The following is a 16,836-nucleotide window of genomic DNA, read 5'->3' as shown; positions in this document are numbered from 1 at the left end:
GGGTGCCTGTGAGGGTGGCCAGATGGGGGTGGGGGTTGCTGACTCCCCCGGGCGAGGTTCTAGGACTCAGAGCTGTGCCCTCTGGGAAGGGGCCTGGCTGGCGAGCAGGTGGGTGCCTGGACCGGAGCACAGGGCCTCTCAGAGCTCCCGCCGCTCACCGGCCGCCTGTCCCCAGGGTACTACGGCGAAGGTCTCAACGCCATCATCGTGTTTGCTGCCTGCTTCCTCCCGGACAGCAGCTCCCCCGACTACCACTACATCATGGAGAACCTCTTCCTGTGAGTGGCCGCTCGCTCCATCCCGGCCCGGGGTTCTGAACGCCCCCCCATTGCCACCCGAGCTTACTGAGCATTTACCGTGGGGCAGCCACGGGCCCAAGCACTGCGTGTGCAGAAACACCACCAGTAGGTGCTGATGCCCCTCCCTCTGCAGGTGCGACACCTGCCCAGGACAGCCTGGTCCAGTCCTGTTATCAGGGAGACGGATAATACACCTGCGGGTAACAGAAAGGGCTCGCAAATCACGATTAGTCCTGTGTTTGTTATTATGAAGATTTCCTTCTCACCCCGTGGGGCTGGGGGGCCCGTGGTTCAGAGGATGACCGGTCAGAGCCGGAAGAAGCCGAGAAACCAGGGAGCCCACCCCCCCACCCCCCACTGACAGGTGGGGAAGTAGAGGCTGAGACAGAGGAGAGGATTTCTCTGAAATGGCTCAGGGAGGAAGGGGCAGGGACGGACCCCAGAGTGGTGAGGTCCGATGGGGGGGCTGTCCACGGGGTGCCCGTTCCCCACCTGTAACTGGGGCTGTGAGACCCACCGCTCAGGATTAACCGAGACACTCTATCCTCACGCGTATAAAACACTTGGTGCCTAGTAAGTGCCATCAGGTAGTAACGACTGCTGTCGGTCTGTCCACTGACACGAATCTCGAGGGGGCTGCGTCTACCCCTTCCCCCGCCCCCAGCGAGCCGGGAGGGCCGCCGGCTGAGCAGGTGTGGCTGGCATGGCGGGGGCGAGAGAGCCCAGAGGCCAGGTGCCCCAGTTGTTCAGCCGTGGGGACCGCGGCTCCCTAACTCTTGCCCCCCGTCTCCCGCACCTGCGACCAGGTACGTCATCAGCAGTCTGGAACTGCTCGTGGCGGAGGATTACATGATCGTGTACCTGAACGGGGCCACCCCCCGGCGGAGGATGCCCGGCATCGGCTGGCTGAAGAAGTGCTACCAGATGATCGACAGGAGGTGAGTGCGGCGGGGCCGCCTCGGGGGCGAGGGCGCGTGGAGGCTCACCCGGAGCAAGGGACCCCCGGGCCCCTGCATGGCAGCCGTGTGGTCGTCAGCCCGGCCCCGGAGGCGGGCGGCCGAGGATCGCTGTGGGCAGGGCTGGGAGGGGGCGTCTGTCCCTGTGCCTCCGGGCTCCCGGGGGTCCTCGGCCATCCTGGGCGTCCCTCGGCTTGTAGACACGTCGCCCCATCTCTGCCTCCGTGGTCACATGGCCTGTCCCCCTTGTGTCCGTGTCCAAACATCCCCTCTTTGTAAGGACACTGGTGACAGGATAGGGTCACCCCGCTCTGGCATGGCCTCTTAGCAAATTACCTCTGCGATGACCTTATTTCCCAATGTCCTGATCCGAGGTGCAGGGGGCAGGGCTATAGCATAGGAATCGGGAGGGGGGGGCGATGCAGTTTGACATGACTGTGACAGGTGCTCAGAACCAGGTGGGGGAGCGGCGGTTCTGGAGCAGGTGGCAGCGAGGACTAGACATCAGGGTGGCCACCTGCAAACCCCACAAAGCAGTCACGCAACCCAGCTTCACGGACCCCTCTTCCCCACCCCCTGGAAACTGAAGACAAGCCTGGCCGGACCTAGGAGCGCAGGGGAGGAACCACCCCTTAGCTCCTCCCTTCCCGGGGGCGCTCCCTCTGCTCCCTCCTCCCCCCAGATTGCGGAAAAACCTGAAGTCCCTCATCATCGTGCACCCGTCCTGGTTCATCCGCACCGTCCTGGCTATCTCCCGGCCCTTTATCAGGTAAGGACGCTGTGCCCTGTGCGGGGCCCCCACTCGGGTCGTGGGCCTCTGCTGTTCTATTCCGGATTTTGCAGCTTCTCTAGGGCGAATACGTATTGTTGCTTTAACCCGTTTTCAGCCGTAGGTGCGGTTATTGAGGAACAAACAGGAAAAATAATAGCAGGCAGCCCCCCGTATTACGTGTTGGATCCCTCTTAACATTTACAACCGCAGCCTGAGAGGCCGATGCTGTCGCGAACTCCTTGCCCGGATAAGGGAACCGGGACCCTGTAGGGTCAAGGGACCCAGCCCGGGTCACGCAGCCAGGTCGCTAGCCCACGGAGTCCCCAGAAGTGGGCCGAGCTCCGTCCGCCACAGCATCTGCGCAGGGACCCCGAGGACGCCAGGAGGGTCCGAGCCCCTCCCCGCAATGATGCAGGAACCCTGTGCGTTGGGGTCCTCGAGACTCAGGTGTGGTGATTCACGGCAAGGGCTCACAGCTCAGAGCAGCTGCTACGGTTTGCTGCAGGGGAAGGATGCAGTGAAGGTGCAAGGGACGAAGGTGCACGCGGGCAGGCGTCCAGACTCCACTTGTCCCCTCCCGTGCGGCGAGCTCCCCTTGCTCTCCAAGGTTTTCACCGGGTTTAGCCACATGGGGATGGAGTAGCCAAGGGTCCGACCTTAGCTGCTGTCCTCGGGTGGCCCAGCGGTCACACTGACGTGATGTGCCCGAGACGCCCACCACGAGTCACACCCTTGACACAGACTGTGTGACAGGGTCCCGGCCCAGGTCACCAGGGCGCTCCTCGCGGGTGGGGCATTCCAGGAGCCGCCAGGCGGCCTCCCCGAGCATCAGGAAGCTGGTTCTTTCTTTTCGATGTGCAGGCTTTGGGGACCCCCACCCGCTGGGTTCACCGCGCGATATAAGAGCACCCGACATGCAGATCAAGTAAAGCGAAACTAGTCGTAGGAAATGCCCCAGTCGATGGCATAAACCCCATATTGAATCCAATATGCTTCAAAGCGTTGAATCGGATCGAGACCCTTCAGGGGCGCCTGGCTGCCTCGAGCCGCAGAGCACGTGTGCAGCTCTTGATCTCAGGGTCATGAGTTCGAGCCCCGCGTTGGGTGTACAGACTGCTTACGTAATAAACTTGAAAAGAAAAATCCATCACATCCACATTCCCAGTTCACGATGTGTGGCGAGGTTGAGGGAAGGTCCACGCTCTGAGAGGGTCACGCTCTCGGTGTGAACAGTTTGCAAGGAGGTGATGTCAGACTGTGTGTGTTCAGGGACTTGGTGGCACCCTGAAACACTTGCACACTAGTAAAACCAGGTAAGTGCGCTAATCACGGGCCGCGTGTGCTCATGATGAAACCCCCCCTCCCCCAACCGCTGGGCAAAACGGTGAAGACGTCCTCCTGCCCAACAGAAGCTCGCTCTGCCGTCCTTGGCACCCCCAACCGGGAACATACGTTTGCCCTGATGCAGGTAACTCTCTCACTTGGGATTGCTTTCCCACGGCGAATTTTGAGGGGTCAGGTTTGAGTTTCTATTTTTTCTAAGATTTTATTTATTTATTCATGAGAGACACAGAGAGAGAGGCAGAGACACAGGCAGAGGGAGAAGCAGGCTCCGTGCAAGGAGCCCGATGCGGAACTCGATCTCGGGTCTCCAGGATCACGCCCCGGGCTGAAGGCAGGCGCTAAACCGCCACCCAGGTGTCCCAGGTTTGAGCTTCTAAAGAAAAAAGAGGAGGCGGGAGAGAAACATGAGCTTCCCCATTTATAAGCCTAGGAAGGTGGAGGCCATTCTGAGCCCGCCGGGAGATAGGACGCGGGCCCCCCAGGCAGACGGAGCCTTGTCACCGCGGAGATTCGGGCACAGGGTCAGGGGACGGGCACGGTGGGCATCGCGGGGCCGCAGCGGCCGTGCTCTCCGCCTGTATGGATAGCCCGGCGCCCAGAGCAGCAGGTGCGGGCTCTGCGTACCCTAAAACCCTTCCTAACGGATCAGATCGTCCACCCTCAGAGCCCCTGGGCCTGGACGCACTCAGGTAACATGGACACGACTCCTGCCTGGCTGGCTGAGGCCCACGCCCTGCCCCCGGTCCCTTCTCGAGACAACTCCATGTTCCAAGAATAACTGGGTTGGGTTTTTTTTTTTCCTTTGTATTAAAAAAAGTGACTTGAACTGCGTGAAGGCAATTGGGGCCACTCATTGTGCCACACATGGCCGCTTGTGACCCTCCGTGGGGGGACACCTGTCGTCCCGAATCAGTGACCAGCCGCCTTCTGCCGAGCAGCCGCTTTATTTTTCCCTAATGGACACTGCGAACCGTGTGATTCCTCATCTGTCCCCCTGTGCATCGGCTGCGGGAAAGCTGGAGCCAAATTCTTATCTCATCTCTAAAAATAGATATGAAACGCCTTAGCACACTTCTGTACATGTTTGGCTTTATCTTCTCTCTTTTTTTTTTTACTGTTACTCTATCATTTTATTATTTCTGTAGTGCTGTATGCTCCGGGCCTTATGTTTGTCGTTCAGCAACATCGTTTGACCTTGAAAAAAAGGTCATTTAACACTTTACGTGTTACCGAAATTAGGTTTAATTAAATGTGAAAAAAGTAGTCGCGGCCATGAGTTCACAGCAGCATGCTGGTGACACAGCCCGGCAGGGACCCTGCCCCTTGACCCTGGGCTCTGCTCTGTGCACCCCCACGAGGGGCGGGGGTCGAGGCTAGCCTGGGCAGCCAGGGAGGTTTGAGGGAAGGTGCTCGGGACATCGTGCAGGAGGCTTGTGTGCTCATCCCCGACTGCCAGCGCCCCCTCCGGGCCCGGACTTCAGGCGTCTGCCCCCCTCTCCCCCCGCCAGCGTCAAATTCATCAACAAGATCCAGTATGTGCACAGCTTGGAGGATCTGGAGCAGCTCATCCCCATGGAACACGTGCAGATCCCAGACTGCGTGCTGCAGTAAGTGTCCCTGTGCCGTGTGAGTGTTCCCCGTCCCCAGCCCCAGCGATGCTAGCCTCCTCATCTCCCCTCTCCGGGATGGGGGTGGTGGGGACCAGCCCCTGGACGTGAGTGGGAGCAGCGGAGCAGAGGGGAACACAGTGGGCATCTAGCGCAGGGCAGGGGCCGGCAAGCCACGGCCCACAGCTTGTTTTATAAATAAAGTTTTATCGGCGCACAGCCACGCCCGCCCACTGACGCATCAGCTGTGGCTGCTCCTGAGCTGCCTCTGCATGGAGTAGCGCGGCTGCAAGTGGCCTACAAAGTCGAAAATATTTACTCTCTGGGCTGTTACAGAAAAGCTGCCCCGATGTTGGGGTGGCGGCCAGCCCTCATCAGCGAGGATGCCGCTTCCTGACGGCACTGCTTCAGTTGCTGGTGCTGAATCAGGCAAAAAAAAAAAAGAAAAAAAAAATCTGCTGAGTGGCCTGTACCCCGCGCTGGAGTTCGCCAGCAAGTCAGGTGTTCCCGGCTGGGGCGCTGCGGGCCGCTGCGGGGCTCGCTTTCCGCTCCGGAGCCTGGCGTGTGTGCACACCTGACAGTGAGCTTTTCTCCCCTCCCGGGAGGAAGGACATCCCGCCAGGGCGCCTTCGGGGGGCAGGAGGGCCGCGGCCGACCGGCTGTGCTTTCTCTCTTCCAGGTACGAGGAGGAACGGCTCAAGGCCCGGAGAGAGAGGTCTGTGCGGGGCGGCCATCGGGCCGGGGCCGGGCCGGGTCGGGCTCACGTCTGGGGGGCAGGTGGGGGCGTCAGCTGAACAGGGGCCGGTGACCCCCTACACACACACGGCTGGGGGCCTTGTCAAGGGCCTTGAATCAGACCCGGGTTCGAACCCCATCGGCCCCACGGGCGGGTTACCGTGGGAGATCAGGTCGACGGGACCCCCCGGCAAAAACGGTGGCTCATCGTCATCGTGATTAAATTATCGTGCACCGTCCTGGCCCCGGACACCCCCAGAAACGCCCCGTCGCTAACTTACTGGCTCAATTTTCACTGGCGGCATCACCGTGTGTGGCGGTCACGGGGCCCCGGGGCTACTCCAGGCCCACCCCGTCACGGGGCCCTGCGCCATCTCTCCTTCACCCCACCCCGCTCCCCACCGCCCGGAGCAGGCCAGGGCCAGGGCTCCTGACAGCATCTTACCGCCCAGGAACCCAAGGGCCGGAGTCGGCAAGGCAGCTGCCCCAGGCCGCACCCCGAGTCTGGGAGACGGGGCGGGGCGATCCCTGCCAGGCCCCGTGCCTGCCCCGGGGTGGGGGGGCAGGTGGCTAAGACAGGGTCCTGGGCTCTGCAAACAGCCCGGGAGAGGGACACGGCGCCAAGGAAGGAAGGGGGAGCCCGCGGCAGGGTGGGCGACATGGGTGGACGGGCCACAGAAGGAGCAGAGCTATGGTGGCCTTGCACGATGACGAGCCGAGGGCGACAGGGAGGGAGGCCGAGGGCAGGCGGATGCACCAACCCCAGCCTCCTCCCCTCCCCGTCCCGCCTTCTGTCCTCTCTCTCTCTCTCTCTCTCTCTTTCTCAATGTTTTATTGTGTTAAATATATATAACATGAAATTCACCATCGTAACCCCCGGTAGGCGCACAGCTCGGGGCACGAAGCACACTCACCCCGCCGTGCACCGCCCCCCACCGCCTCCAGAACCTTCCATCTCCCCACACGGAGGCCCCGTCCCCAGGAACCACTGACCCCCGCCCCCCTGCCCCACCCCTGGCTCCCACCACCTCCTCTGTCTCTGTGGACAGGCCTCCTCTGGGGACCTCCTGGGAGTGGGGTCCTGCAGGAGGCGTCCTTCTGGGTCTGGGTCCCCTCCCTGAGCCCGGTGTCCTCGGGGTCCATCCATCCACGTGGGGGCAGGTGTTGGGGCCCCTTCCTTCCCGAGGCTGGGTCGTATCCCGGGTGTGGACAGAGTGCACTGGGTTTATCCTTCATCCGCGATGGACACTGGGTTGCCCCCACCTTTGGGCTGCTGTGAACGGGGTGCAAACATCCGTTTGGGTCCCTGTTTTCCCAGATGGAATCACTGGGACAGCTGGTAATTCCACTTCTAAGAGGTAGAGGAACTGCCACGCCGCGCTCTGCGGCAGGGTCACTGTCTCGGGCCCAGTCCCGCAGCCTCTCCCGGCTCATCGTCGCTGCAGCTTCTGGTTTTAGGACAGGAGCCCCGCCCTGGGTGTGAGGCGGAGATGTCTGTCTGTCTGCCTTTCTCCTCCCTCTCTGCCCCTCTCTCCATCTCTCTCTCCCTGTCTCTCTGAATCTGTCTCCCTGAGTAGTGCCCCCCCATCCGGGCCCTCCAAGCCTTAGCTGCGGTGGGGACAGAGACCTGCACCACAGGCCAGAGTCAGGGCACAGGGTGGCAGCATCCATGCCACAAGGGCCACAGGACGAGGGCACAAGCATCTGGGATGATGGGCCACCCCGGTCAGGCCCCATCCCCGTGGCCGCCTCTGCTGCCAGTAACCCCTGGGTGATCTCTGCACCCTGGGGGCCTGTGCAGGGGCAGGGAGACCCCCGACACTACCCGCAGAGACCACAGTGGCCAGCTTGTCACCCTGCCGCCTCTGTCTGTCCCCAGCACCAGGCCGCAGCCAGAGTTCGTCCTGCCCCGGTCTGATGAGAAGCCAGAGGCCGCGTCGGCGGAGGACAGGTGAGCGTGCAGGTGACCGTGGCAAGGGCCGCCGAGCCCCCAAACCCCTGGTGAGCGTGCCCCCCACGCTATCGTGACAAGGGCATAAGAATGCGGGTGTGAACAGCCAGCATGATGCCCACTCCCTTGTGGGGGCTCAGTATCGGGGTCCCCCTTCCCTCCACCCGGGCTGCCCCTCGGGGACACCGCAGAGGCCGGCTCAGTCAGCGGAGGGTGGGACTCCCAATCTCCGGGATGTGACTTCAAGCCCCACGTTGGGCACAGACAGGACTTAAAAAAGTAAAATCTTTTAAAATAAATAAACATGGGGGCACCTGGGGGGTTAGTTGGTGAAGCATCTGCCTTTGGCTCAGGTCATGGTCCTGGGGTCCTGGGGTCCTGGGATCGAGTCCCATATCAGGCTCCCTGCTCACTGGGGAGCCAGCTTCTCCCTCCCTCTGCCGCTCTGCCTACTTGTGTTCCCTATCAAATAAATAAAATCTTTAAAAAATAAATAGGTAGGTAGACAGATGAACTAACAGTTAATAAAATGGAAAAGCCTGCTCCTCTCTGGGGCTCGGCTGCCTTCTCGGGGCCACGGGGGCTCAGAACACACGCGCCCACCGTGCAGCACGACCCTGGATGGCCGGCCATGGTCCCCCCTCTTCTCCGGGGGCTTCCTCACCACAGTGAAATTCATGTGATGTGCAATGAACTATTGTGGGGTATTTTTTAAAAGATTTTATTTATTTGAGAGAGAGAGAGTGCGCAAAGCAGGGGGAAGGGCAGATGAGGAAGCAGACTCCCTGCTGAGCAGGGACCCCCCCCCCCAACTGGGACTCGATCCCAGGACCCTGGGATCAGGACCCGAGCCAAAGGCAGATGCCTCACTGACTGAGTCCCTGAGGCGTCCCTCAATGAACCGTTTTTAGTGCCCATTCCAGTGCCCATCACCCCACGAGGGACCCCAGACCCATTGAGCAGTTGCTCCCATTCCCCCTCCCCTGTTCTTTCTTCAGCAAATATTGTTACAAGTCCTTTAGCACCTTGCCCTGGGACGGGCAGAAACACGGCGCGGCCCTGGCCCTCTCCCTGCCACCCACCGCCACCTGGCCGGCCTGCCTTCTGCATCTGGCCCGGGTCACCCTCCATCCCTGCCCTGCACGACCTGGGGGCAGGGGCTGTGTCTCGGGACCATCCCCCGCCCCCACCCCCTGCATCCAGCACAGGCCAAGGGTAGGGACCATGGGTGGCTGAGGCTGGCAGGTGACTATCATGCCACTCCGCAGGGGTGGGTTTGGCCTCCCCAGGCCAGGACCCTGAGGCACATTACTGGTCTCATTTTGGGTTAGTGAGGAGCCTCGGCCCCTCTTCTCCGGACTGCCTGGCTCACTGACAACCCAACAGACACGTGCTGATGCTTGCTTGGCCCCAGATGACGACAGGGCCGTGCTGGCCCTCGTGGAGCTCGCGGCCAAATGCCAAGGCTCCCCAGATAGGCCAACGACATTAAGACGTCTCTCTTCCACAGGTCTGCTCTGGCCACGGAAGATCAAGAAACAAGGTGAGGCAGAAGCAGGGCCATCTTGGTGCCCGGTTTTCCGCGCACGTGGAGCCTACCCCATGGGAACTGCCCCACGATTTATTGTCTGGGGTCAGAGGGGCACCAGCTATCAGGACAACAGGGTCTTCTCTGTGGCAAGCAGCCTGTCCCCGCACAGCTCCAGGGGGTGCCATTGACAGGAGGCCCCAGAGCCAGGCTGCACGGCAGCCCTGCCTGAGACGCGTGCCTGGAGCCAGGCCATGTGGAGCCTGGACTTGCTATCTATCTATCTATCTATCTATCTATCTATCTATCTATTTACTTTTTATAGCTATTTATTTTTAAATTTTAAGTAGGCTCCACGCCCAACATGGGGCTTGAGCTCATGACCCCAATATCGAGAGTTGCATGCTGTAGTGACTGAGCTGGCCTGGTGCCCCAAGCCTGGGCTGTATTACTTAGCCATGGGTACACTGCCTGCCCACAGCCAGTGTCAGCGTCCACACCTGTTCTAGATGCCAGGAGAAGCCTCTCAGCGTGTGTGTATTGTGGGGGGCTGTCCATGGAGACCACCCCCAGGTTCAGGTTTGCTAGAATGACCCACAGGACTCAGTAATGCTGCTATGCTCACGGTTATGGTTTAATACAGCCGAGGAGTGATGAATGCAGGTGAAGATCAGCCATGAGCAACAGTGCATGATTCCAGGGCCAGGAGAGACCAGGGCAGGGTTTCCAGCAGTTGCCTCCTGGGGGACTTATCCAGACAGCCCTTAGTTCTCTCAGCAGCATGTGGCAATACACAGGACATGCCGCCAACCAGGGACACTCTCCCCCGTCTTGGTGTTCGGGGTGTTTGCTGGGGGCAGTCCCTTATGCATGGCTAGTCACCCCCAGGGCTGACCTCAGCCTCAGCTCCTGTAGAGGCCGGGCTGATCCCCCCATCCTAGGTCACATTGTTAGCACAGACTCTCCCATGTGGCCCAAGGTCTCCAGGTGGACAAAGGCACTCTTACCAGGCAGGGCCCTCCAAGGAAGGACTGCGTTACCTCCTGCGATCTGGGAAAGGGCCGTACCTTCCTTTGGAACATGCAGCAGTAAGGGCTAACCCTTGACCACACGGTCTCCTACAAATCTGGGACACAGCCTGACCACATGCCTTAATAGCAGCTGCTCGACCGGGAGGCCCCAAGCCGAGAGAGAAACATCAAAAATGGTCTTAGTGGGTGCCCAGGTGGCTCCATGGTTGGACGTCTGCCTTCAGCTCAGGGCATGATCCCAGGGTCCTGGGATCGAGTTCTGCATCATGTTTCTCCCACAGGGAGCCTGCTTCTCCCTCTGCCTGTGTCTCTGCCTCTCTCTCTGTCTCTCATGAATAAATAAGTAAAATCTTAAAAAAAAAAAAAAAAAGGTCTTAGACCAGCACTGCCCTGGGTACACTGAATGGAAGCAAGTTCTCAGTACATCTCCGAGGTCATCTCAATCCCTGTCTTCCGGAGATGACTTTGTGTCCACAGACACAGAACATGCAAGGAAGGCAGCCACCATGAGTGAGAGCCAGCAGATACAATGAAAAGCAGGGTTAGACTCCTCGTGGGAATCCTCAGGTAGGGGTGATAAATCAAGATGTTTTAAATGATCAAAGATGAGGCACCTGGGTGGCTCAGTCGGTTAGGCATCCGACACTTGATCTTGGGTCAGGTGGTGATCTCAGGGTCGTGAGACCAAGCCCCATGTCAGGCTCCTCACTCAGCGTGGATTCTGCTTGTCCCTCTCCTCCTCTCTGCTCCCTTCATGCTTGCTCTCTCTCTCTCTCTCTCTCTAAAAATGAACAAATAAAATCTTTAAAAATCATTAAGGACATGGAAGAGATTGTAGGAAGCAATGGATGGATGGACAGACAGGTGGGTGAGTAGATGGGCAGACGGAGGAACAGAAAGATGAGTGGCTGATTTGAAGTGTCCCTCTGGTCTGATTGGTGGCGCCAGCCCCGGAGCCCCATTCCACTAAGGCTGAGAGATAGAGAGAGAGAGGTCCCCTTCAGAACCACATCTGGAGGGTGGGTGGCGGGCAGGTACACATCTTGCTGCTGAGGACCCCCAAAGCCGGAGAAGATCGTGCTCCTGGATTCCACACAGGGATGCATCCCCTACTTTCTTTAAAAACAATCCTAGTGACCTGGCCTGTGTTTATTCCTCTCTAGCATGTCCTGAGGTGACAAGAATGCAGAGAAGAACAAGAAAGAAGATTCCAGATGCCAAGAAACCTCTGTCAGACGCCCTCTGGCCCTGGACCTCAACCCTGCCTCGCCCTGAGTCCCCGTCTTCGGGGTGGGGGTGTGTGTGCCAGTCCCCTCCATCCATCTCTGAAACCCAGCATCCTTTTTAGCTGCTTGGAAGCATTTTTGTTTTGTTTTTTATTATTTAAACAGCGCAGTATTCGTGTGTTCCAGAAGGGGCCCTGGTTCTCAGCCCTCCACCCCTCCACACTCATGAGCTCATGGCCAGGATGAGCGAGCGGCTCAGGGCACGACCCGTGTGTCCTGGACGGCTTCAGAGACCCCTCCCACTGCGCCAAGTCCTGGTTCGAGACCCTTCTGTCGTTTGTCACCTGGCCCACGTTGGAGCCACCAATGCCCACCAGCTCCCTGGCCGGATCTGGATTCGTTCTTGTGCCTTTTCTCCTAGAATATTCCCTGCAGCTCTGGGCATCTGGCCTGGAAGCTCAGCCGCCCAGCAGGGCCGTGCCCCAGGGACCTCCCAGCCTTCCATTTGACCAGCTCCCTTCATCTCTTGTGACACCCGCCGTCTCTGGGAGCATCGGAACCCACAGCACACAAGTGCGCTGCCGATAACCATCCCTGCCCTGCAGTTACAAAGCCGCCCCTCCCAGTCTAGAACATTCTCAAGCCCCTTTAACATGGATGCCACCGCAGGGCAATCCTGATCAATCAATACCTCCTACTGAGGGAATGAAGTCTCCCCACTTTCCTGAGCCCCCTCCACAATCAATGCAGGGTTGGGATGCGCCCCTGAAGTTCCCCCCAAGGGGACCCGGCTCCGAACTGCATGAAGGAAGATACAGGGTACTGCAGATTTGAGTATTTCGAAGTTCACTTGGGAGAGCACATCCTTGTAGCCCGGACGCTGTGGGGACCTGCCGTCAAAGGGGGCAAACTGACCTTGGACAAAAGACAGACTTTCCTAATGCAGCCCAAACCCAGGGCTGGCCAGGTTGGCCTCTAGAGGTAGTGAGTTCCCCACCGGTGGAGGCATTTAAGAAAAGGCCGGCAAGTGCTTGCAGAATGTGGCCCTCTGCGGTCCCCTCCAGTCCTAAGAGTCTCTATTTATATAAACCTGAGAACTGGGATGGACGCCTTCCCCCGGCCCCTCCTAAGCTCACGCAGCTTCTTAGCCATGGAGATGGTGAGTGTGGGGTTCCTGGCCCCGGAGGAAAGGTCAGATGCCTCTCAGCCTGGGACCTCAGGTGTTTGGGAGGGGCCAGTGGTGTTTGGTGCCGCACACATGGCTACGTGGGAGGGGGTCCTGCATGTCACGGGCCGCTCCCACCCCCAACACCAGAGGCTCCTGCCTTGGGGAACGCGGGGTTTCTGAGCGCTCCTGGGCCTGGATCCCCGGGACACTTGGGGGCGGGGGGGCTCTTAAGTGTGTGTTTCTACCGCGTTTCCCGAATGTCGAGTGAAGGACAGGCCTGTGGCCCGGGCCTGGTGACCGTGTGTCACCTGGAGCCCGAGGCAGCGGAGGCTGGCAGGCGCCGGGTGCGAGCCGAGGGCTGGGACCGTGCGGGCTGCCCGGTGCCAGGGAGGCGACAGAGGGAGAGGAAGCGGCAGACCGCAGCCCCAGACGAGCCCGCAGCTGCACGGGGACCCCCTGGCTGGCCCGCCGCCCTCGGACCACCAGCAGCCACAGATCCCGGCAAGCAGGACCCAGGACCCCGGCTCAGCCGCGGCAGCCCCTCCAGAATAAAGAGGGACCCCGCGGTGGGGGGCGCTGTCCCCAGGCGCACAGCTCCGTCCCCACGGGGCCACCACGTCCAGGCCAGCCGCTGCCCGCACTCAGAGCGCCTTTGTGCAAGGCGTGCGTCCCGGGGTGGTCGCAGCCAAAACGCAACGGACCCTGGGCTTCGTGGGAAAGGGACCCCGGGTTTTCCTCCCATGACACGTGGGATGTGTCCCAGGTCGTAGCTCACATGTCCATCCTCACCACGGCGAGTTTTGTGGTTTTTAAAAAAAGAAACCCTTCATTATGATTACTGTCGTGATGTTCAGACATCATCTCCATGAGCTTTGGGGGATTTTTATGTGGAAATAAATACGCGATAACTGAGAAGGGAGGTCTGTTCCTTTTGTCCACTTCTCCGAGGTGTGGCGGGGCGGGCGCACCGGCCTGAAGCCCCCGCCCGAAGCCCCCGCCCGGCAACCTCGGGCAACCTTGGGTGGCCTCAGGTGACCCCCCAGCCCTCTCTGGAATCAAACCTAGCCAGCAGGTAACAGTAGTAACAATTTAATAATCATATACCTGTTCTTATTACTCTTCCGCCCGCTGTCCCCACCCCACCAAGTCCCTCGTGACCCTGAGGGGGTTCTTGAAGCCTGACCCCTTCACTCATAAATGCATGCGGTCGCTCATCTGCTGGCGCTGGGGGTCCTGCAGGGTCCCCGCTCCTGCACACTGCTCCCGGCCTGGGGGTGGGGAGCTCGACCCAGGGCCTCCGTGGGGACCAGGATGAGGGGCCGGGTGCTGCTCTGGAAAGAAGGGTCCTCTCTGATGGGAGACCCGATGGGGAAGCAGCAGGCAGCAGGCAGCCGGGGGTGGGGGGTGGCGTCCGGGGCAGAGGGCCCCGCCGGGCACAGGGCTGGGGGCTGGGTCAGCGGCCCGGGTGCCTTAGTGGGACCAAGAGCTCACTGAGGACCTAGCCTCTCTCTCCCTCTTCTAAATTTACCATTAGTGGCGTGTAGAACATTCACGACACTGTGCACCTGTCAGTACTATCTAGTTCCGGAACATTCCATCTCCACCAAAGGGAAAGCCTGTCCCCACGAGCAGTCGCCCCCAGGCCCTGGCACCCACTAACCTACTTTTTTCTCTCTCTGTGGATTTGCCTGTTCTGGACGTTTCACACAAAGGGAATCCAACACTCTGTGGCAGGATGGTCGCTCTTCGTGACCTGTGGACTGTTTGGGGATAGGCAGGTCGCGTTGTGTGCCAGGTGAGCTGACGCCAAGCGGCAGGCGGCCTCCCAGAGGTGCCCTGCCAGGGCCCCCGTCGGGGACGTCCCTGTCCCCGGTGGTCTGGGCTTCAGGCCCCACAAGGAGGCTCCCAGGAAGCTCTGGCCACTGAAACTGGGGCGGAGGCCATCCCCCCTCCCCCGCACCAGCTCCCTGCCCGCCTGCCAGCCAGGCGCCTGGGGGAGCTCAGGGGTCACAGTCCAGCTCAGAAACTGAGGCCCACAAGGGGCTGTAGGTGGGAGGAGAAGAGGTTGGGCCACTTGCTCCCTCTGTCCCCGGTGGCTGCCTTCCATGCGAGGGTCACACCCCCGGTGACCTCTCCGAACCTCTGAACCAGGTCAGTCCCGCTGTGGCCGAGCAGGGAGTCCTTAATGACCAACCAACCGGATGACACGTGTTCAGTCTCCCTGGGGTGTCTGGGCCACTGCGGTCCTGCCAGCAGAACCAGGGGACACACAGGGCAGCCCCAGAGGAGGATGTCAGGGCAGGGGAAGGGCAGCACCTGCTCGGGCTTTGTGCGAAGCTGCCTCTGGTCACACGTAGACAGGGAGTGTCAGAGAGAGCCAGAGCCAGACAGTCGCTGGGGCGGAAGAAGAGGCTGCGCTCAGCGTCCACTGCAGGCGGGAGAAGCCCTAGGTGTCGCGTGGGGGGGGACACGGGCGCGTTACAGCCAAAGGGAGGCGGCTCGGTGGACAGAGGTCGCTGTCAGGAGACACAGGGGTATGGGGGGAGGGGGGCTGCACAATCTGACTTTCCCAGTCTCAGCACCAGAAGTCCTGTGTCATGGAGAACCAGGCACGCGGGGATGCCGGTCACCGTATGCGTGCCCCCCACCACCCCGGGGCCACAGATGAGAGGTAGGAAGGCCTGCGGGTCACGGTCAGGAGGGCCTGGGCCCCCGAGCCCACCCACCACCCATGAGCCATGCAGCTAACAGCTCAGGACCCTGCGTCCCTGTACACTTGGGCCAGATTTGAATCTGTCAGGGCACTTAAAACGAAACAAAAATCAAAACCAAAAGACACTCTTATGAATTCAGTCGTGCCCCCCCCCCACCCCGCCACCAAAGGTTCATACACTGGAGCCCCAATATCCCAGGACCTCAGAATGTGACTGTATTTGGAGGTGGTTCAGTTAAGGTGAGGCCACGAGGCGGGGGGCCTGGCTGGCTCAGCACGTGGAGCATGGGACTCTTGATTTCAGGTCGTGAGTTCAAGCCCCATGCAGGGTGTAGAAATGACTTAAAAATAGTATCTTTAGGGATCCCTGGGTGGCGCAGCGGTTTGGCGCCTGCCTTTGGCCTAGGGCGCGATCCTGGAGACCCAGGATCGATTCCCACATCGGGCTCCCGGTGCATGGAGCCTGCTTCTCCCTCTGCCTGTGTCTCTGCCTCTCCTTCTCTCTCTGTGACTATCATAAATAAATAAAAATTAAAAAATATATATTTAAAAAAAATAGTATCTTTAAAAGAAAAAAATGAGGTTGGGGCGCCTGGGCAGCTCAGTCAGCTAAGCGTCTGACTCTTGGTTTTGGCTCAGGTTGTGGTCTCGGGGTCATAAGAGGGGAGAGCTGCGTCGGGCCCTGCTCAGCACACAGTCTGCGTCTCCCTCTGCCCCTCCCTGTGCTCATGTGCTCACTCTCTTCTCTCTCTCTCAAAATAAATAAATCTTTAAAAAATAAATGATGTCACAAGGGTGGGTGGGCCCTAACCCAACATGACCTGTGTCCTTACAGGAGAGCAGCTCAGGACGGAGGGGGGCACCATGAGAAGACGTGGGGAGGAGACGGCCTTCTCCCGCAGGGCGGCAGGGGCAGCAAGGGGCAGCAGGTAGGACAGGGGCTGGCGGGGCACACAGGGAACGCTGAGCCTTTGCAGGGCTTTCTGGCGGCAACTAGTCCACAGGGGCTCCTGCAAGTCCTGAGCACACGGTGCATGTGCTCCTGAATGCTGGACAGGTGTCTAGCAGCTGTCTGTCCGCTCCCTACGCTCCCAGAGCCGGCCTAAATAACAGGGGTTGCCCTGGTTATTAATAGCAGCACCGAGTGTGGTAGGGAACCCGGCGGCTGAGGGCTTGGCCAGCCCAGGCCTCCTCCCTGACACCTGCTCACAACCCCAGGCCAGGGCACAGGGTACAGGGCATGCGGCCTGCCGCTGACCTACAGCAAGGTGGCAGCACCCACGGACACAGTGTGGTGTGGGAATTCCTACATCCGACACCCCCGCCAACCTAACAGGACTTGTGCTTAGGGGGTGCCTGTTGTGCTGACCACCTTTCCTCCACCCCTCACTGCCCGCCTGGGAGATACCCTAAGGCAGGGCCGACATGGCAAAGGGAGGAGGTGTGTCTGCCATGAGCCCAGAGCCTGATGAGGCTGTGCTCAAGCCCGTCAGAGACCCTGTCCCT

At 60.1% G+C, this 16,836-nt stretch overlaps 1 protein-coding gene across 1 annotated transcript in view; it reads left to right on the top strand.

Moving 5' to 3' along the window:
- ATCAY (ATCAY kinesin light chain interacting caytaxin) overlaps positions 1-13,532 on the top strand; it is a 31,723-nt gene extending 18,191 nt beyond the window's left edge. Inside the window, exons 6-13 of the mRNA XM_072787850.1 lie at positions 176-278; positions 1,106-1,237; positions 1,938-2,024; positions 4,880-4,978; positions 5,658-5,693; positions 7,593-7,664; positions 9,175-9,207; positions 11,387-13,532. Of these exons, the coding sequence (XP_072643951.1) occupies positions 176-278; positions 1,106-1,237; positions 1,938-2,024; positions 4,880-4,978; positions 5,658-5,693; positions 7,593-7,664; positions 9,175-9,207; positions 11,387-11,396 (572 nt within the window). The 3' untranslated portion in view covers positions 11,397-13,532. The remainder of the gene's footprint in view (positions 1-175; positions 279-1,105; positions 1,238-1,937; positions 2,025-4,879; positions 4,979-5,657; positions 5,694-7,592; positions 7,665-9,174; positions 9,208-11,386) is intronic.
- Positions 13,533-16,836: the final 3,304 nt, after the last annotated feature.

This window comes from Canis lupus, chromosome 19, assembly GCF_048164855.1.
Source record: "Canis lupus baileyi chromosome 19, mCanLup2.hap1, whole genome shotgun sequence".
NCBI classification, from domain to species: Eukaryota; Metazoa; Chordata; class Mammalia; order Carnivora; family Canidae; genus Canis; species Canis lupus.
The sequence above is the reverse complement of the archived record's forward strand: the minus strand, read 5'-3'. Positions and strand labels throughout refer to the sequence as shown.